The sequence below is a fragment of the Zonotrichia leucophrys genome, chromosome 2 (genome assembly GCF_028769735.1).
Source record: "Zonotrichia leucophrys gambelii isolate GWCS_2022_RI chromosome 2, RI_Zleu_2.0, whole genome shotgun sequence".
NCBI lineage: Eukaryota > Metazoa > Chordata > Aves > Passeriformes > Passerellidae > Zonotrichia > Zonotrichia leucophrys.
This window is the reverse complement of record NC_088171.1, coordinates 128,542,563-128,564,863: the sequence shown is the minus strand read 5'-3', so window position 1 is coordinate 128,564,863 and position 22,301 is coordinate 128,542,563. Positions and strand designations below refer to the sequence as shown.

Here is a 22,301-nt window from a genome sequence, read left to right as displayed (position 1 = left end):
ATTTTTGATTACTAGGAAGAATTTGGCTCTGTAATTTTTCTTTTCAGGTAATGTTTAGATTAGATAGCTAGTTTCAGACAGGTGTTAAATCACTCCTTAGTCTATTCCTCTTCACTGGATTGAGCTAAGATGTGATAATTTTCTTTTTTGTTGACAAACTGGACTTGTCAAATGTGTCCAATTTTTCCACATCCATCAATAGTAGGCAGACACCATCCTGGGCACAATAGTCCAGGTGCAGCCTTTCCACTGCCAGTCAAAGGGAACAAATAACTTCCCTTAATCTGCTGCTCATACTCTTGCTAATATGCACCATATGTAATTTGTCCAATTTGTAATGCAAGCACACACACAACTGGCTCCTTGCCTGGTTTCCACCCATTGCCCATTTCCAACCCATTCCAGGGGTTCTTATCAGCAGAACTGCTGTTCAGCCTACTGTTCCCAACCTTTACCAACACATGGGGTTCTATATATAGAGTAATGTCCATTAAGAAGTGGGTGTAGGCAGTGACAGGTTAGCTGGCACAGTTGTAAAAACAAGAACTTCAAGAGTACAGTACAGGAAAAATGTCGTATGCTACCAGTCATTGCCACCAGCAGAAAAATTGTTAAATGAATGGACTTGGCAGAACTGAAAGTGAACAAACCCTTTTTGAAGCTGAATTAAAGCCACATCCGTGCTCCGTGCCTGGGAATACGAAATGAGGCAAGTGCTACATCTGTAATAAAACTTTGAGAGAGAAATGAGGAAATGAGAAGCGGCTTCTACACTCACATCTGGCCTAAACATCCTGGATTCTTTCTTAACAGTTGCCCTTTTAGTGGCAGATTTTTAGCAGATTTAGAAGTTTCAGAAACATTTATGTGAAATTTTGGGAGGTAGGTATAGTTTCAGAACTTCTTGTCAGTAAATTTTTTTTAGTTTTGGTAAAATGCTGAAAGTTTTAGGGATATTTCTGGAAGGGAGGAGAAAATTAAAATTTCAGGACAGTAATAAAATGTCAATAATAAACTTGGATTTCTTACTGGCCTTTGGCATGGATCAGGAGAGACTCACTGATATTGAGTTTTTGACTGATATTGAATTTTTCATTTCTGGAGAGGTGTGGGCAATCAGGAAAAGCAGAATTAAATAAACTCCATTCCAGAACAAAGCAAGTATTCCAATGTGAACTATATCTTGATGCTGGCAGAGCAATCCAAATTCTTACAAACAGTTGCTTTTCACACCAAGATGTCTTCTTACGAAGTTATCTTAGATATGTTATTTTAAAGAAAACAAACTTTTCTAGTCATATAAACCTCATGTACTTCACCGCTGTAACTCTCAGCCAATTACAAGTGTGGCTCAGGGAAGTAATTCTCACAAGAACAGAACTTAATTACCAGTTTCCCAGACTAAATTTTTGAGTATCATTAGGTGTATGTGTAAACTCATGCCAACTTCTTCTTTTCCTCTAAAATTTATAGCAGCTGTTAAAGTACATACTTGTGTTTTTGAAACAAATGTAGTAATGGAGTGAGGCTTTGCGTCAGTATAGCTAGATGGCATGTGCTACAGGGGCCATTGCAAAATTACACTTATATAAGGGTCAGGGATACGCATTTCTGAGTTTTCTACTTAAATGTGCAGTTAATTATGATTTAATATAACTATAAGGATTTGCTAACAAAGAAAGTCTCTATAATTTCTAAAAATAAGGCTTTCATTGTGGAACAAAAGTTTGGCCTGTAATACAACTCTTAGTCAGAACCCATTTTTTCACTACTAGCAAGACATTGAGGTGGTGAAGTGTGTTCAGAGAAGGGCAATGAATTTGGTGAAGGGTCTGGAGTCCCATGAGGAGCACCTGAGGGTGCAGGGGTTGTTTAGCCTGGAGAAGAAGCAGCTCAGGGGTGACCTTGTTGCTCTCTGCCTGAAAGGAGGGCGCAGCCATGTGTGGGTCAGGCTCTTCTCTCAGGTAACCAGTGGCTGGATGAGAGGAAATGGCCTCTAGTTGCACCAGGGGATGTGTAGATTGGATATTAAGAAAAAAAATTTGGCATGGAAAGGGTTTTCAAGCATCAGAACAGGCTGTTCAGGGAAGTGTTTGAATCACCATCTCTGGAGGTATTTAAAAGATGTGTGGATGTGGCATTTGGGGACATAGAACAGCAGTGACCTTGGCAGTGCTGAGTGGACAGTTGGACTCAATGATCTTAGAAGTCTCTTCCAACCCAAGCTATCATGGATGGCTCTTGCCATCTTGACCTCTTGCATTACAGAGTAACTCACTGGATATCGGGACTGGAACTTGTAGTCCTGGGATACTTGAGTTTGGTTTCAGTCTCTGAAGTTTGCCTCGGTACTGGTTACTTTCATTTCCCTAGTAAGTGAACTTCCAAGCCCCTCAGGCAGCAGCGACTGCAGACAGCTTGAACAAAATGGAATTTTATTTTGTATTATGTTTTCTGAAAAGAAAATATTTTGCTAAATGTGTTTCAGATACTGTACTATTCTAAGCACCTAATTATTGCTATGTGTTTTCAGCTTAAATTTTGGCTTAAACCTGTACAGGCTAGATGATAAAAAAAAATATTTATCTACGAAACAGATCAACATTTAAAAATGTTTAAAATGAAATTCCTAAAATGAATACTCTGTATTTTGTTTTGGGTACATATTCATTTTAGGTGGTTCTGCTTAGTAAATAGAACACATATTGTGTCTAACTGAATATTTCATAGATTCTGGTCTTCTCAGTTTTAATTTTTTCTGACAGCTATCAAGGCATGTAATATTTTTCTCAAAACAGAAAAATATGTAATAAGGAACAATTTTGGCAGATTATGTGTCTCCTACAAAACAAGGATTTTGGAAAACTACTCTGTATAACCTTGGAAAGTTTATACTTTAAAGGAAAAGTTATGACCTTTACATAGATTCTTGTGCCCAAGAGGAAATACAAGTGAAATTATTTCAGTACATGAGGCTTAAGATTTGGCAAAAGCCTTGTGCTTTTTATGCATCAGTGAGACTGGTAAGCAAGTAATCATACAAACAAAGGCTGTAGATTATAAGGAAGCCACAAAACTGAATGCAGCCTAAAAATAAACTTGGAGTTCAGCATAGATAATATGCTTTAAATGAAGAATGCAGTGTTAAGCAAAATTAAAAGGCAGGCAAGGTCTCAGAGATTACATGTGTTATTGATGGAAACAGGCCAGACTACCAACTACCAATTATATAGTGTTGTCAGTGTAAAAACTGAAATGTGCCACATTTCCAGACTTCCAGTTTTTTCAACTTCATTCAGCTCTTGCTTATTAGTAACTTGTCTTGCCACATTCAACAAAGAGCACTCCACAGTGAGCTCTTTGGAAGCAGGGAGAAGGCAGAGGAAGCTCCTCACTCCTGACTGCCCAAATGGCTTTTAGGGAAATGCCAGCCCTGCCATCCCTCCTGCAGAGGTCCCAAGTGAGCCCCTCTCTCTGCTGCGGGTGGGAAAGGGCTGAAGGCGAGGGAAAAGGGAGCCACTGCTGCCGGGTGTCCACACTGCTGTACTCAGGATTGACCTTGAAGTGACAAGAGCAGGTACACATTGAAATGACACAGCAGCAAGTGAAGTAACCCTCTTTTCCCCTTCCGGGGAAAGGGCTGGTGGCAGCTGGAAGCTCAGGCTGCAGGTTAGTATGGAGGAGAGGCATGACTCCAGCCTCCTGTCCTTCCTGCTGGAGAGAGGGAGCTGCCTGCCTGTTCCTACAATTCCTCTGTGGTCTAATGTAAAGTACATTCTTAGGGGAGTTTGCTTGAAAAACAAAGTGAATCCCAACAATTCTTGCCCTATGTGTGAATATCCATGGTAAATAACTGCTTGAGTTAATTTTTAACTGACTTGGGTAATATTTGTTTAGGTAGGCACCTCTGAAAATTCTGATGAAATAGTTTTGCATCATTAATTTATGTGATCTATATAAATGGCGTATTTATGCTGAAGGAAGTTGGTCTCCTGGATTTTGTTGTTTTCTAGGAGGTCGTTTTTTGTTCTATTTTATGATTCATGTGTATTTTTTCTTAACTTAATCTCAATATTTTCAAGAAGAATAATTCTAAGGAAAAATAAATGCCTTCTGTAATTTTTTTTTGGTCTTACTTTACATTTTTAATGTTTCATAAAAAGTGTTTAATTTTTTGGGTTTTGTGTGAACTTATTCAGGGAACTAAAAAATCTGCCTAAATTAGATAAGTAACATCTAATTTACTAAACTTTAAAGTCTTGATTGCAAAATTAGGCAAGTTGAATTCCATGCTAAGAATTTAAACATCACTGTTCAGACCCCTTTTAATCACAGTGATAAAAAAAAGAAGTAAAAGTTTTTTTTTTTTCTCAATGGGTTTGAAACTCTCGTGATATGCAATGCCACCCTTCCCATCTTTTTCAGAATCTGCAAAAACTAAAATATTATGGCTATTTGCAGTGAAAATTAAATTTCCCATGACATAATTTACCTTTAGAAATAGAGCTTTTGAGAAAAACTACCATTATAGAGCATTAGATGTGTCTGTAGGTTTGGTCAGCATGAGACACTTCCTATTATCATGTATTGAGATTAGATGATTGTGGACTCAGAAATATGAATGGATTAACATGACAAATTAACATTGCAGCTCTGGACACTCATGGCCACTGACTGCATTTGTTTCTAGTTCTGGAAATAGATGGTAAATGTATGTGTGTATCTTAAGCAATTTTTCCTGGATTTTACATCTAAGGCTTTCTTCTACTTTACATTTTACTTGAGATGAGAGTTCCTATCCAATGATATGAATGGCTTAAATGATTTATGATTTTGTTAATATGAGGTAACTTATTATGAGCTTAAACCTGGTGATTGGAAAGTCATTGAAAATAATTTTGGAATCATTATTCTATGCAGTGTTGTTAGATAAATGAAGATAAGCTAGATCAAGAGAAGATATTTGCATCTATCTGGTGGGATTAGATAAAGGTATACTTTAAAGAATTAATTAGATTTTTTTTCCCCTCCTCTAAGCTAGTTTATTATTTAACACTTGAGGTCTTGAATCACTTATCCTGTGTTTCCAGCTGTTGTATTTATAGCAAACATCTGGTCCAACCTAAAGCAAAGTTTCATCTCTTTGTAATAGCTGGACTGTGAGCTCAGTGTTATCAATGTTGAGCGTCCTCCTAGAGTTAAGTTATAATGAAAAAGAAGTAATTCTTGAATGTAGCACTTCTGGAACACCATACATTAAATATGTTTTCTTTACTGCAGTATTTCTCTCTGATTTGTAAAAATGATTATAATTTAGTGACTGTGAAGTATTTGTGGGAAAAAGTAAACAACAACTAATGATGTCTTCTCTTCTGCAGAAAATTACATCAGCAGTTTGAGATGTATAAGGAGCAAGTGAAGAAGATGGGTGAAGAATCACAGCAGCACCAGGAGCAGAAGGGTGATGCCCCAACCTGTGGCATCTGCCACAAAACCAAATTTGCTGATGGCTGTGGCCATAACTGTTCCTATTGCCAAACGAAATTCTGCGCGCGCTGTGGAGGAAGAGTGTCCCTGCGGTCCAACAAGGTATGGAGCTGCGAGAGCTGGGCAGCAGGCTCCTCCCAAACTCATTGCTTATGAATCCAAATCACATAACTGCTGAAATGGATTTCCTCTATGGAGAAATCTACTTCAGGGCCTTTTAAGATACCTGGCCTCATTTCATGTAATTTCCAATTGCATATGAGTTTGTGATTATGGCTTTTATGTTAATACATATCCTTTTTTGACGAACAAGCAAGTAAATTTCTTTAATTGGAGAATGAATCTCTATTTGAGAAACAGAAGTATATCTAATGATCTAGTGACGCTAATATTGAGATATTGATTATTACAAACTAGAGCAAGGATTTGTTTCTTTGTTGCTAAGGCTCTTCTGTACAAGATTATTGTAGAATTAGTGTTAGAAAATTTTATATAATATAATATTGTGCTTTAAAATATTTATTAGCTATTGTACATATCCACACATATTATGCATATTTATATGTGCATACATATGCAAATGTTAACCTATTTCTGGGAAATAATTAAATGCACTAAGATATATTGTTCTGTATATGCTGGAGAGTATAGTATAGCAAGTGGTAAACAGCCATCTGAATTGTTAAAAAAGCTGAAGGATAGAGTATAAAATTCAGCACAACTGATGTAATCACGGAAAACTCCTCTGAGATCATTTTACTCAACATTTTAGATAAAATGTTCATATCTGATACACAGAATCTTTCTCAGATTCTGACAGATAGTTGTAGAAGACTTATGGCAATATTCAGGAAGTATTATGCTAGTCTTTTTTGAAAATATGTATTTTGTGAGCAATACAATTTTATTTTTAATGTTTATTCATGTGATATTTTTATATAATTTGGTTACATAAGTCAATTTTTTCAGTAATATGCTCATTACAAGTACCATGCAATTGGTAAATATTATCTTTTGTAAGGTAGGAGACAATAGTATGCATGTTATGTATTTCTTGGCCTAAGATTGAAAAGTAGGTTTAAATAACAGACTGAAGTTTTTGATTACCAAAGTATAAAAAAATAAAAAATTATAAAAATTTAATAATAGTTCCTGATAATTAAAGTAACTGAGATTGTCTAAATGTGTGAAATCGCCTTGGTTTTCATTAAGGTAACTTAAAAATGGTGCCTTCAATATGTTTACATATTTTATTTTTTTTTACATAACTAAGTCATGTTGCTGGTAATAAGAGAGAGAATTTCTGTTTTCATTTCAACTGATTACAAAAGCCAATTAGGACAGATATTTGATGTAGGCATATCATTATGCCTACATCCTTAGAAACATAGCATTAGGAAAAATGCTTCATTTCCTAATGACACATTCTGATACACCATTTAGGTTCTCCTTGAGAGGGATCATTTGAACTTGACAGACAGATATATGTCTGACTTCTCTTGACAGATTTCCAATGAGATTCTTCCACAGAGTCTTAGCTAATTCCTACTCACCATGCTCACCACAGACAGCTTTTCTTAATGTCTAACCCAAATCTGTCTTTCAGTAAGTCAACTTCTCCATTCAGTCTGAGACTGTTCTGCAACCCTTCTCAGCTGGCATTTTCTTCTATTTCTTCTTTTTGCTCATGTAGTGTGAGGCTTCCCTGCACCTCATTCATTTTTGTTCTAGATAATTTGTGAATAAGGTGAACAGAGTATCTCTGGACTGATCTCCTGTGAGGCTTTGCTGTTGAAATTTTTGCTTAAAAAAAACCTGATCATTTATTGCTGTTTTTTTTTCTTGTCCTTTCATTAATTAAATTTTCTCGTGGATGAATTTATTCCTATTCCATGGCAGCTGAGATTCTTTAAAAGCATGTAATTCCAGCTGAGCAGTAGGACTAAATCCCATTTTCTTACTTTCTCTGTGACAACTTGAAAGAATTCTAATACATGTAATAGATGTGAATTCCCTCTATTAAATCCATTCTGACTTCTCCATGTTTTATCATAATTTATTCACATGCTGGTAATTTTATTGTGTATTTGAGTTTCTAAAACTCTGTCCAATGTGGACGTCAGACTCAATTGTCTATTCTTCAATTGATATAATGTTGAAATTCCTTAAAAAGATTTTGGGATTTTTGCCAACTTTTATACTTATCAGTGAAAGACTGTATTACGGTTATTAATTATTTTAGACTGGAGATTCTTTAACTATAATTTAATTTAAAAAATGTTTTTTGTTGACTCACTTTATAGCTTCTTTCTGAAATATTAGTTCAAGGTATGTCCTCCAGTTTATTCTGCATAAAATAATATTGTAGAGTAAATACCTTCCTAATCACTGTGAATGTGAACAAAAAAGATCTAATTCAGAAAGAGTGTGGCAGTCTCCTTGCTTTATGCCTACACTGATTATTCTATTAAAACTATTTTGGTCTACCAGAATTCATCCTTATCTCTCTTCTGAATACAATTTCAGTTTCTGAAAAGATGAATTCTATTAATTTTGTATTTTAAATTTGCTTTTTTTGGTCTCTGTAGACATTATATATATATTTAATGTCTGCCTTGGACCTTATAAAAGGTGATACTTATGCTGTCTGAAGTGTTCTTTGGTGGATCTGTTTGAGATCTTCATAATATCAAGTTTCAAGCAAAACTCTTGCCTTTTACTCCAGATTCTTCTCCTAAATTGTTTAGTACAGACCAGTATTAGCAGCGTGCACCTCAGATGATGGAGAATTGCAAAGAATTCTCCTCTTTCAAAGGTCTCAAGGCTGACTACTGCTTTCATGGTTCATGGCCATGAGTAGGAGCAGGGAGTGGAAATGTTTTGACAGTTGTCAGAGCATTAGATTAGGATTCTCAAAATGTTTGGATGATTTATTCCTTTTTTAGTTTTGGAACGTGCCTTAAATCTAACGAGCATTAGCATTCAGTTCAAGCTGTACAAAATTATCATTATGTGGGAGTTCCTTCTAGCTCAAACAAATAAAAATGATAATGGTAGCACTTCTTCTGTACAATTTTTTATCTTGGTGAATGGTGTATTTAGCTAAATGGGGATTAAATTTCAAGGGAGTAAAAAAACCTTGAACAGTCATCTTTTTTTGTTTATGAACACTTTCAGATTGATTAAAATTTAAATAATAAATCATGTGAGAGCAAGCAGTAATAATTCTTAGTAATAAGAGTACCACTGAAATATTAAATATACTCCTGTTATTTTTTTTATTATATGCTAATTTTTATAGGGAAATGCACATTGAATGAGTCAGTAGACAGCAGAATGAGGTTTAGGCAGGTGAGAAATCTAAATGCTAAAATACAGCCTCGAGATTTGATACAACATTTTGTGCAGCAAATATAAATTTTAGCACCTCAGAATGGCAGTTCACTAAACCAACCTTTTACTTGTACAGAAAGGAAACAATGCTTATCTAGAAAGTTAACCTAATGCATGCTGAATACCTTCTTTTATAGTATTTGGCAACTTACTAGCACTTGGAGCCTCTGAAACACCCTTATTTCTTTGTCTTTGAAGAACAATAGTAAGAGATTTTCAGTCATTTTCTAGGACCCAAAAACAACATGAGAAACATGTAAGGTGTAGGTAGGGAACTTCTCTCAGTTCCCCTGGTTCAGTGCAAGCTTTGCAGTCTGATAATTTCCTTGGGGTTGTTTGATTTTGCAAAAAACAAGCTCCCTTTACTGAATGATTCTAACTGCTGGACTCGCAGTGTGATCTGTGTGGAGTTGCAGCACGAAACTGTAGCGTACTTGTGGTAATGTATTATCATTTCCATTCTGTGGAGAATTAGCAAGCACTGAAGAATTAGTCTGTCACAATCAGGTTTTCGAAGTCACTAGGATTTGGAATAAACTCCATGATTTGTTATTGCATACAAGTAAGCTGGTCTTTAGGAAATATGGTTTGAGTTTGCATTTCTCTACAAAAGACACATAACACTGCAAACATGAGGAAAGGATTCTTCTAAACAGTTCGTAAACTACCATTTTGAACCAAGAGATATTGCTCCTTTCTAGTCTGTAAACTTTACTTAAAAACTACTTTGCTTGCAAACTTATACCTAGCAGAACTAATATTCAGAATCATTTCTGTTCTGATTCTTTGGATTCTCTTGATTGTTAAAAAACCCTGTGATTTTAATACAAGCTTTGTTGATATTATCAGTCCTTCAAATGGCAACTGCACAAACTATTTATGTTATTAGTTTTATTTATTTATTTACATTGGATAGCTATTTTGATCTCAATAAACAGCAAATGATGGTCTGAATTTCAACAGAAGCTTCATGTTTGAATTCTTTACTATAAAGCTTTCATAAACCTTAGAGGTTGTTATGATCCTGATACAGTGAAGAACACAAAGTTTTACCAAGACTTATAATTTTAGGCAATTAAAGTGAGAAACGTACAGTCTTGAAGAGTAGCTTTGGCTCATGCAGTCAGATGCCAGATTGACCTTGTAATAGATCTTTTAAAAAAAGGATAAGGGATAAATACTGACTCATTCTACATTTTTTTTTTTGAGTATAGGATGGAATTCCACTTATTTTGTTAACATTTCTGTGTGACTGAATACTCATGGAGATAAGACCTTTCTCCTTAAAACCACTGTTAAAATATACCTGCATTTTCATGTGGAACAGGAAAAATACCCCTGTTCCTTGAAAACTGAATTGAATGATTTCTCTAATGTCCTTGCTATTGAAATGCCTGATGAGGCTGTCTTTCAGATTCTCAATAACGTAATTGCTTGCAGTGTACTGCTATGAACTCAAAAATAACGTAATTGCTTGCAGTGTACTGCTATGAACTCAAAAATGTTTGACTGTGTGTGTGGAGGAAGCTGAGAGGCTGGAGGAGGTCATAGGTGTTTGGTAAAGTGTGATGGTGTGCCTTGAACTTCTTCACATATCTTTATATTTTGTAGCTTGTTTCTGAAAAGAGATTCTTTATCCTGGACATTATTCAACACAAGTTGATTGTGTGAATTAAGTCTTGGTTACTGTTATGATCAAAGTATGAATGACAGTATTTTGAATTATGCTTATGGATTATAATTGTCTTGGATAGTAGAGTGTATTTCTTCAGAGGTGAGTATGAGAAATTGAGGCTGTAGATGTTTTCATACAAAATGTCTCTGAACACTGCTTGTTTTCTTACTGCAATGGGACAGGAAACCTTGCTAGGAAAGTATGAGACCACCTGGTACTGAGCAGAAAAATATTTCTCTGCCCACAGAGTGATAATGCATGGATGTCCTGTGATTTAGATAGCTTCCTATGCTATTTACAATTTGTATAACTGAGAATACCACTAAAACCCATAGCATATTTAAAATGCTTTAATCTTTTGCCACTGAACATAGGATCATAGAATAAATTGGGTCAGATGGGACCCGTGGAGGTTTTTCTGGACCAATCTCCTGCTCCATGCAGGATTAATTTCAGTCAGATGAGGTTTTTAGGACCTCGTTTGACTGAATTGTAAAAACCTCCTAAGAGAGTGAGTCCCAAACTCCATGAGACAACCTCTTTCAGTGATTAACAACTCTTGTGATTTTCTGTTTTTCTTATATGCTGTACAATACCTTAATTTTTACATTTTGTTTATTTCCTGTGCATCTTCAAGAAAATTCTGTCTTTGTGTTTCCTATAGCTAAAATTCAAATAGTTGAGGGATGCAAGTAGTTCCTGTCTTCCCACATCCTTCCCTATCCCAGCCTTCTTTACGCTAAACAATCCTGTCTCCCTCAGTTTCTCCTTGTATATTGTGTGTTTTATTGCCTGACTGTCTTGTTTGGCCTCTGTTGTGTTCTCTCCTGTTTGTTTGTAACTTTAGGATTGGAGGGAACCTAAGCCTTCTCTGAGAGTTAGGTGTTATAAAGTTACATTTCATACAGGTATTGGAAAAACAAATTAATTGTCACCCTTTTTTGGTAAGCAGTTGTATTCCCAGCACAGTCAATGCTTAACCAAGTGCCTTCATTTAGTCTCTCTATTGGCATATGAAATTAAAATACCAGGTAAAAATCACCATTCTTCATTCAGTGAAAGAGGGAATATTTTTGACTAAAAATATTAAAAGTTATTTTTCTAAAGTATTGTTCCATTTACAATTTAGATAGCTAAGACAACAATTTCTTTGAGGAAAATAGCCAATAGGAATGTTTGTATATAATATTGATGGGTATGAAAAGGAAAGTATATGTGTTATAGACCTGGCATGACATGCAGCAAGCACTTGTGACAAAGTCTGTCTCCTTGTGATTTATAACTCCAGGATTTCACAGATATCTTGAGTGACTAACATGCAGTTTTGCCATTTGAATACCCTCAAGTTGTCTGTAGTAAACAAACATTCTTAATTTCACTGAACTCTTTGCAAGTGCAAAGGATTGATGAATGCTAATCATTTGCAGTATTCGGGTCCAAGGTATGAGCTAAATGCTGCATCCTTTTGATGAGATGACCCATTCTTTTGTGAAGGTAATTCAGGAATGACTCACAAATTATTTTTATGAAAATTACTTCCTTTGAGCATTTTTTCTACAATTTTTTATTATAAGATAGTCTCAATTTCACTCATGAAAAGATCATGAAAATTATTAAAATTACTTATTTTCACTATATCTCCTTCACCACTAGGGAAAATAAGAAATATATACATTACTTCCTTTGATATTTATTTGTTTATCTTACTAAAAAATTCTAGTACTTACTTTTAAAATGGATGTGACTCTTTCCTTATTTGTGTTTTTTTTCCCCCCTGTCCTTTCTTTCTTGCTTTCGTGGATATGAACTCCAGGAGGACAAAGTGGTTAGAGCCTTTTTTCTGTTTAAAGTTCTTTTCTTTTATGGTCAAATTATTTCCTGCCCTACATTTGCTCTCATTTACACAGGTGTAATTCCCACTGAAGGCGAGGGGAATTACTGTCATTAAAATGAAAGCAATGCTTGGCATAAAAGGCTTAACTGTTTTTCAAATGGCTTTCTAATAACCTGTGAGTTGTTGTGAACAGTATGCATGATATTCCTCTCTGTTTGCAGCTTTTGTGAGCATGCCCCTGCCTTTCCTTTGCTTTTGCAATATATGTGCACAGCTTAAAATAGTTAAATGTCATTTGTGTCACAGGTGTTTCTTTGATAAAATTCATTTGTGTTCCTGTAGAAGTGGCATAAAGTGATCAAAATGATTTTTACACTCTGTATCACTGATATGTATGCTCTCCACATTTTAGGTTGTAATTTTTTTGGCATGGTAATTCAGTTCTGATTGTCAATGACAATACAATTAGATACCAGTAAATATTAAGAAAAAATATCTATCTTAAGCGTTTAGGAATATGCCAGCAATGTCACAGAGTTATCCACTAATATAAATTATTTTCCAAACTGGTTTGTAGGCTTTCCTAAAATATAGTGCACATAATGTGTTCAGCATAAAGTCAAAATAATGTTAAATGTTATGCATGTCACTGACATTGTTTGTCTTGATAATAATACACATAGAAAAAATATTTTACCCTTATCTTTTAGTTTAGCCGGGTTTAAATGGTAGTATAAATCTGAATTTCGGAATGAGCCTGGGTAGGTTTCAATATTTTCACCAAATTAGTGTAATGGTTTCTAAATAAGAGAATTGAGAAAACTACATGAGCTGGTGTAAATCTGTTTGTCCATCAAACTCTCTGCTGCATTCTAAATAACTTAAATTACAAAAGCAATTTGCCCTGTAATGCTTGAAAAATAAGTTCCGGATTGAAATGGAGTAAAGGAATTCTTTAAAGTTAGTATACTTTTAGTTAATGTATACAGAGAATGACTTTTTCTATAATAAAATGTAATTTTTTCTTCCTGATAGAAGTGCCAAGGCTCACATTTGACTTGCACATATCATGCAGAAATAGTTTGCTTCACACAGAAGTTGTAAGCCATGTGCTGTTGATACCATTGAGGACATATCTTTAGTAGCAGGCAAGTGACATTTGAGGTGGGCCATCTCCTGGTGGCCCAGTCTGTTGAAGGGTACACAGCTTTCTTTTGGCCTTTTTCATCAGTGTTTCTCACAGTTAAAAGGCTGAGAAGGTTCAAAAGCTGTAAAGTAACAGCATTTTGTAGAATACAGAGGTAGCTGCTGAATAGAAAAAGCAGATGAAGAAAAGGAACAATTTTCTCCTTGTAGAATGTACCCTTTCTGTATAACCTTGCAAGTAACTGATGCATGCTAACAGTGCTTATTCCCACAGTCAGTCCAACAACTGATGACTGCCATGTCATCCATGCTGGAGCCATGTCAAATACTAAATTCACCTGGAAAATAAAATTTGAAAAAACATGTGAAGGTTATACTATTATCTGGCTTTACCATGTGCATGTGTTAAGGAGGAAAGGGACAGGAATGTCTCTAGCTAATCAACTAGTTAGATTTTTCCATGGAAAAGGACAGTGGCTTAAGTTGCATTATGTAATGTCTGATTCTGCTGATTTTGAAATAGATGTTTTAGAAGGCAGAAAAAACAAAAAATACATTAAGTCAACTTTTTTTCAACTATAAACATTGTAAAGTAAGAACAGCAGGGATATTTTGGTTTATATTTTAGTACTAACTGTAAGGTTAAAAGCCCTGGTGTATTGAATGCAGTGTAATGTATCAAAATAGGTACCTTCAATATAAACTGTGTTTTGTTGTATGCTACAGCACTTACCACGAGATTAACACACCCAGTGAAGCCTTAATATTTTTTTTTTGTCCTTCATTTTCCAGTGTTAGTGTAGAAGGTCTGAATTCCAGTATTTCTTAGGAGGCCTATTCTGTATTTTGTAACAATAGAATGGCAAGTTCAATAGAAAATGCTCCTAGATAAAGCTGAAGATACTTTGTGACTGTTGATGGTTTGTTGACCCAATTTAAAAAATAGCTTTGGAAAATGGGATGTATTCAAAGCATCAGGTCTGTAAAGAGTAAGAAATATATTTTAGTGTAGAAGTAATTGTTACATCATTTGAATAATATTGCAGGGTAAAGCTGGGACTGCACATGGAGTTGAATAATTGGGACAACCATAAAGCAGTTTACTGGTGCTATTAATGGTGATGGGGAATGGAGTTAGACATGGATCCTGGTTGTGTTTTAGTGTTGTACCCTTAAACACACACAGAAGGGAACTTAAACCAGATGTCCTTCTATTCCACTTGTGAGACCCCACCTGGAATGCTGCATCCAGCTCTGGGGTCCTCAGCGCAGGAAGGACATGGACCGTGGAGTGAGTCCAGAGGAGGCCACCAAGATGATCAGAGCACCTCTCCTATGAGGAAAGGCTGAGATGTTTCTCCAAGATGAACATCCCAAGAGAAGACTCTGGGAAGACCTTATAGCAGCCTTCCAGCACCTGAAAGGATCCTACAAGGAAGATGAGGACAAATAGTTTTAGCAGGGCCTGCTGCTATAGGACGAGGGGAATATGGTTTTCAGCTGAAGGAGGGTTGGTTTACTTAGGTACAGGAGAAGGTTTTTAGAGTGTGGGAAGTAAAATGCTGGAACAGGTTGGCAAGAGAGGTGGTGGAGTGGTGCTCTGAGCAACCTGGTCAAGTTGAAGCTGGTCCTGCCCATGTCAGGGGGGTTGGACTAGATGAGCTTTAAAGGTCCATTCCATCCCAAACCATTCTTTGGTTCTATGAGATTAAATATCACTTCAGAGTTTGCAGCTCACTGTTCCTCTTCCCACACAGAACATGGGAGTGACTCATTCATGTCTCAGTCCTTCCTTAGTCAGGTATATAAAGAAGTGCTTTTACAAAATTGAGACCCCAGTGTGCCAGAAAGGAATAATTTAAGATTAAAAGAGTTAGATAGTGTCTGAGAAGGAAAACAGGGAATGTTTTAAAATTGAAAAATAGTGTGAACTTTTTCCAACTTTTGGATGTTTTTTCTTTAAGAAAAAAAGGTACATTTAAAAAGGTTTCCTGCATTTCAATCACTAATTGTCAGTCAAAATGTGACTATGAGGTAGAGATTTCTTTGAGAAACTAGAGTAAATTAAGACTTAAAAATGAAGCTGATTTAAAATGAAAGGTATACAGAATAATTTCCTTTTTACTTATACTTTGACAATTATATTCCTAATCTAATAACTTTATTGAAATGAGCAACACATTCACTACAATAGTGAAATTTTGTGATGATATCACTGAAAATCATGGAAAGTGTGATTAAACTGATGAGGAACTAGGAAGTGCAATGCAGTTTGGGCAAATATGTCTTTAAATAGTAGGAAATGCGAAAGTAGTAGAATTTCTAAATTTTTACTGAATTTTATCTCGAATTTAAATGAAGTTATAGACTTACTACCTTTCATTGGAGACCATGACTTTAAAGTAACCACTGGTACTCTGAAGACAACAAATAAGTAAGCAACCTAATGCATTTTTGGAAAGAGCTGACAGGAGAAAATGGGGTTCCTTCACTTTGCTTGTTATTATCTGGCTTTTTAAAGCTGATAAAATTCCAGTGGAGTTCTTTGTTATGGACATTTGAGGTTTAGATTCATTGATTCATATTTTTGAATGTTTGTTTTCAAGTGAGAAGTTTTGTAGTGACATGAAATCAGTAGTGGCATGGCTGTCAGAACTTCTGATACTTTTTTGGTTAATTCCTCTTTTCCAGTGGATTCAGGATCTTGTTTTTAGAGAATCTGTTTTAAACTGCTACAGATCAAAGCCTTCACCAAGACTGTTTATAATTTTGTACAGGATAAACCTGAGGAAGAATGCAAGGGACCTTGTTTTTTGTTCTGTCTCTATTTTCTGTGCAAGGAAGTGAAATATTTGGCACTTTCTTTGAAGTAAGTCTTCTACCTTTCTAATGTTATTAATTTTGAAATACTTAAGACACAGACAAATAACTTGTATTTAAAAATCTATTCTGAAACCTCCACCAGTCCTAAAAACTGTTTTTTCTTCCTAAAACAATTCTATATAAAATTACAGTAGAAAGAATAAAAAAGCAATTATCATAGGGCATTGTTCTTTATCCCTTTATCTTACTGCTGTTAAAACTTCCTATTCCCCAGCTTTACTTCACCATGTTCCAAAGTAATCAACATTGTTATTCCAGTCAGGAGAGACCTAGGTGTTGACCTAGGTATTTTCTGTCACTTTTGTGAAAATTTCACTGCTAAAAAAGAAAGTTTTTCTCCTTTTACTTCTGGCATTCTGAGGAGGTCTTGGGCCCTACCAAGCTCTGTATTATTTCTAAACCATCACTGTTGTAGTTCTGTACCTCCACAGCACCTGAAAACTTTCTCATCTGGAATAGAAAGAATGCAAGAAATACTTGCAGAAGCCATGGGTTGTTTCTCCTACCTCTGCCTTCTTGCTTCTGGAAAATATCTGCTTGGGGAAACTCTTGCCCTGTTCTCGACACTTGACTCAAGCTGATTTTCTGTCTTATGAAGAAACAGACTCAGAGTCTCAAGATTTTTGTGGCCTGTGTATGCTCTGTGTATCTTTTTTTAACAAAGAAATATGTTAATTTACAGATCACTGAAATTTGAAAAAAAATCAATATTTTAGAAAGAGACTCACTATAAAATATATAATATTTCCTATACTTAGAATATCTCTGAGAAAAGTCTCTTGTACCAGCTATTACGTAGGATTGTTTTCTGAGATACCTCTTTGCTGTGGGGAGCTTAATGATTTTCCTCAGCTCATGAGTATTGTCTTTCAGATTGGGATCTCTAAAAGTCATTCAGAGAGTTGGCAACTTAGATCTTTCTGAATCCACTTGGGCCACTTGTCCCAGCCTGTTCTCTGATCCTGTTTCTCACATATCCATTTGTCTACGTTGCTCTCCTTTATCTTACTGCATTCAGACTGCACTCTTGTTTCCTTGATCACTAACAAAAAGCACCTCCAGTAGCAGAAGGTGAACAAACTTCTTCGTTGAAATTGGACTTGGATTGCCAAACATATTTCAATACTAGGTTCTCCTTTTGCCTATCAAAATTATCCTGCAATCAAGACATGTCTTTTACTCAAAATATGTTATACAGCTTTATTTTCAGTGTTTTCAGGACTACCATGATGTGACATGATAGAATGTAGTCAGTATACATAGATTTTTAAATCTTCAAGTAGCAGACTTAAACTTGCCTGAAATCCTGGTGAAGACAATACATAGTAAATACCTCCTACTAATGGTTAAATTGGCATACAAATGTTTTCTCTGAATTAGATCTAATGCGTTGCTAACTTTTAGGGCCTTACTGTCATACCAAAACACATTCTCAGCTGGCCGTCACAGTCAAAATACAGGGAGATTACACTACATTGTAGTCCATAGTCCAACTTAATATTAACTTCTTTGAGTTGAAGATGTTGGAGGATTTAATTTTTTATTTTCTTCCTTTTTTTTTTTTCTTTTTGCTTTTTCTGCAATTGCCATTGCCCTATTTTCTCATGCACAGATCATTGGCTCCAAGGAGGGGTTCAAGGAAAGGGGAATGTCTTCCTAGGAACTGCCAATCTCCTTTTACAGCTTCTGCTTGAAATTTAATTGGAGAATAAAAATAAGACAACTCCTTCACGTGATGTAGCTTTAAAATGATCTTAGCTATGTCAATCCAATAGGTACATGGGGTTTTAGATCCATGTAAGGAGACTTTTCTTTCATTATCTATGCTCCGTGCTTAAAGAACACACTCAGATATGTTTCTTGCTTAAGAACAGAGGCAAATACAGAAAAAAATGACAGCGAGTCTAAAATTCTTTTTACAGGCATATTTGTACTTCTGTACTAGATGAGCAAGGGTTTAAATGCCCAAAAATTTGAATAATTTTTTTTAACTCACAATAGAATGTGTAAAAGATGCTAGTCCTTCCTATAAACCTCGTCCTTTACATATATACTATGGTGGTATAATTTTACAGTACAGAAATTAGAAGTAGCTGGTTTGGTTTTAGGTGTACTGAATTTATGAAAAGCCCTAGGGGTGATTTAGAGAGAGTCTGGTGAAATTAGAGTGACCTGTTTTTGTTTTGCTAGCTATTTTTCCCATCCTGGTAGCAATAGAATTTTATCTTTTAACTTCAAATTATTCAAAATAGATTAATTTTCCATTGAAATTCTTCTTCAAGCTATCCTAAAATAATCTTGTCTTAAAACATGTATGGAAACATTGCTATAACAATAAAAACTATAGCACATCAATAAATTTTCACTTTTGTTCAAATTAATAGAGCAAGAGCAGTTAGAAATAGCAATTCTGGAACCAGAAGATGAAACAGTTCTTGAGCAGTAAGTTTTATTTGCCACCTGTTGCAATATTCAGAAACATTACCATGTGCTATTAAGTTCCAGGTGTAGACCTTTATCAAAGGTAGCTCAGCAAATTCGTCATTTCAGTCCCAGGTGTGTAACAGCACACCTAGGACTCTTTGGACACAGTTAGACTTTATGGCACAGCAGGGGATGGTATAAATGTTTAATTATCTAGATTCAGCTTCAGTGGCTGGAAACCAGTGCCTATATATATAAATAATGAAGACATTGCTAGTAATAGAGTAAAGCAGCAAACCTCCCAAGGTGTTTATTTAGAGCTTTATTTAGCTAGTGCCTTCAAGGAACAGATTAGTGGTAGGTTTAGGAATTAAATGAAAAAGGCCTTGCATCGGGTTAATATCTGTTTGCTCTCTAGATCTGCTGTGTGAAAAAGGGAATTTGCATGGCTAGCATCTGTTGATATGTGAAATACTGTATGCACAAAAACATTAAATAAATGTGAAAAATTCTGTATTAAAACAAGATGTCACCTATGAGCTATAAACGGGGTATTAAAAAATTAAAACCAAAAGCTTGGTTTGAATTATTATAAAGATGCCATCATTCAGCATCAAGATCTACAGAAAAGCCTGGATTTCAGGTAGCTAATTCAATTTCAGTCAATTTAGATGTATTAATGTTTGTGGCTTTTTGAGAATTAGTTTCATGTAATTCACAAGTCCTTTTTAGCATTTTAGATCTGCAAGAAATAAAATACCTAAGGTTTGTAAATCAAATACATATTAACAGGATTTCTGTTTGATATGGGGGATAATATACTTTCACAAAATAAATCCCTACAATGTTTTATTACTGATAGAATCCAGATGTATCTTCATTAAGTGGGCATCTGAGTAATTTTTTTTCCTATGTATACATATACCTCCCATTTATCTGTAAATGTTTAAAGTTGGTCAGTGTTAATCACTAGTGTTCATTTAACTTGTTCATCTTTCAGTTTCAGTGTAATTGCTACATAACTTCAGAGTCATGACCTGTTTAATTAAGGTGTTCTTGCTCTCAGATACTTGATCGTGGGATTATGAAAGATGATATTTATTACTGTTGAGGATTTGGATTTCTTACCATTTTAGGTAGACAAAGTATGAGATCTTTCTAAGGGATTGGAATAGTTTAACCTCTACATTTAAGATAGGATTCAAATGCCTATTTCTCCCAATGTGTGCAATTGCCTAGTGTCCTTGCATTCAATATTAGTTAATTTTTAGATTATAACACCATGATGATTATATTTTTTTAACAAATTGGTTTTGCTCTGTAGATGTGAAGCAAATTCCTCCTACTTTGCTTGAAATTATTTTTTAGTTTTAACTAATCCTTGTTTGACTTCTATTTTTTATTGACATCATTGTGGGTGGCCAAAGAAAACTTTCCATGTAGTGAATGTCTGGCCTCAGTAACTCGGGAGGAGCATAATTCTTTAGATTGTTCTTAACATTGTTGTATAGCAAAAAGTGAAAATTAGTTAAAAATGTAGTGTAGAGATTCAGATACCAATCTCAAGTACTAATTTAAAAATGTCAAAAAAGCTATATTTTGTTCAAGAGAAAGTGCTTTATTAATATTGACCACATTGCAAAAGATTTTTTTGGTCATAATTTGTGTTTCCGGATTCCTTCTAGATTAATATGGTTGTTTCTGTTTTATGTCTTATTCATGTATTGATTTTAACTGGCTATTTATAAAAGACTTTGAAATAGGATAGCTATGATCCTAGAATGACTTCTGTAATTTTCTTGTGCCATAAGCTTAAAAAAATGCTGTAGATATATTTAATATTATGAATGGGATTCTGATACCATCTTAGGTAAGGGTTTGTTCATGCCCCAAGTCCACCAAAAGGCTGCCTGCTGTGTAAACCCTTACTCAGAGGAGAGCCTGCCACCAGTTACAACTTGCAGTTATGGAAGGAACAGAGAAGCAGCAGACCACCATCTTCACTTTCCACGGACTTAAGTGTGGGTTAGGTCTGGTCCAGAATTGAACTGAATAGAATTGAGAATTCAGCCATATATAATTTAACCTTCTGAGGAGATTAAAAATTCTTGCATAAAGAAACCATTGTGTCAGGATTTAATCTCAACAAGAGTGGCTGTTTAACCACTTTTCTTTCTAAAGCCTCAAACATTTAGTCTAGCCCAATTATATAGGCTGCATGTGGTGTCTTCACAGAGCTGACTTTGACATTGTCTGTAGTGAATATTGAAAAAATGGAGAAGCAGAAGCCACATGGAGATGTATAAATAGTAAGATTCAGTGGTTTAACAGGGTAAATTGATAGGAGCTTCCAGCTGTGAGTTGGAATGTAAAACTACACAGCCTATTTAGAAAGAATTCCCAACAAATTACATGGGTTTTTTAGGCAAATTCTATGTCCTTTCTAAGGCACAGACATAGTTTCCAGGATATACTTCTAGAAAGTCTTTTATTCTTGTGAGAGCTTCAAACACTGATGCAAAGTTTTTCAGGACAAAATTCTTTCTTTAATATTCTTCGGAAAGTCTACTACTTACTTAGCTGCAAATTGCAATTGTAGTGTGGGTTGTTTTTTGAAGAGAAATTCAGTGATTGATGTTCTTCAAGACACTTTGTCCATGGCTTTTTTGCTGTTCTTGCTTCATCTGGATTCTCATACTAAGAGTTTGGAAGAACATGAAGGACTTATTAAAGTATGACTCCTTTGGACTGTCAGTTCACATACACAGAATATGTGCATGAAGAGTTCTATCATGATATATTTAACTTTTCCTGACAGAGGGAATGATACAAAAGAATTATAAAGCAAGAAGTGGTCATTAAACTGTAGATACAATTATCTGAGAGAAGTTAAAATAGAACTAAATTTAGGGAAGGTGATAATTCTCACTACTACTGCTTTCAAAGCCTGCTAATTTATACTAGCAGAGAAGGGGAAACATTCACCAATCTGCCACTGCTGAAGTAGCAGAAGGATTTGCATATGTGGAATTTGTAGCTATTTTAAAGGAAGAAGTAATTATGGAAGTGCACAACTGAAATACAAGTATTGTATAGTATATTGAAATGAAATAGAAGTATAGGCAGTTAACCATATTTGCTTCCTAACAAAGGGGACTATTTGACATTGGATTTAAAAAAAGAAAAAAAAAGAGCTTTATTTCATTGTTCTTTTTTTCCTTTTGTTAAATACAATTGTTCTGTCCAGCATACTGATAGGCAGATATACCTAAGGTGTCACTAAGTCTGTTGCTTTTTTACCTGTAGTCTATTCTATTTCGAAATTCATGAAACAAACATACTGACATACATATAATTTTTTTAAATGTTAGATTTTCTTGCTGTTGTGTCAGGGTTAGCTATGGCTGGATCTATTGCAGGCATAAGATGTGCAGCTGTTGTAGCATGCAGCTTGGTGTG

General features: G+C 35.1%; 1 protein-coding gene across 34 annotated transcripts in view; it reads left to right on the top strand.

The window, feature by feature from the left end:
• RIMS2 (regulating synaptic membrane exocytosis 2) overlaps window positions 1-22,301 on the top strand; it is a 446,430-nt gene that overhangs the window by 83,217 nt on the left and 340,912 nt on the right. For 21 of the 34 annotated variants that reach the window (XM_064706379.1, XM_064706363.1, XM_064706351.1 and 18 more), the window contains 2 exons: window positions 5,379-5,589; window positions 12,369-12,380. In XM_064706379.1, coding sequence (XP_064562449.1) covers window positions 5,379-5,589; window positions 12,369-12,380 — 223 coding nt within the window. The remainder of the gene's footprint in view (window positions 1-5,378; window positions 5,590-12,368; window positions 12,381-22,301) is intronic. The other 13 variants (XM_064706380.1, XM_064706347.1, XM_064706344.1 and 10 more) reach the window with 1 other exon arrangement.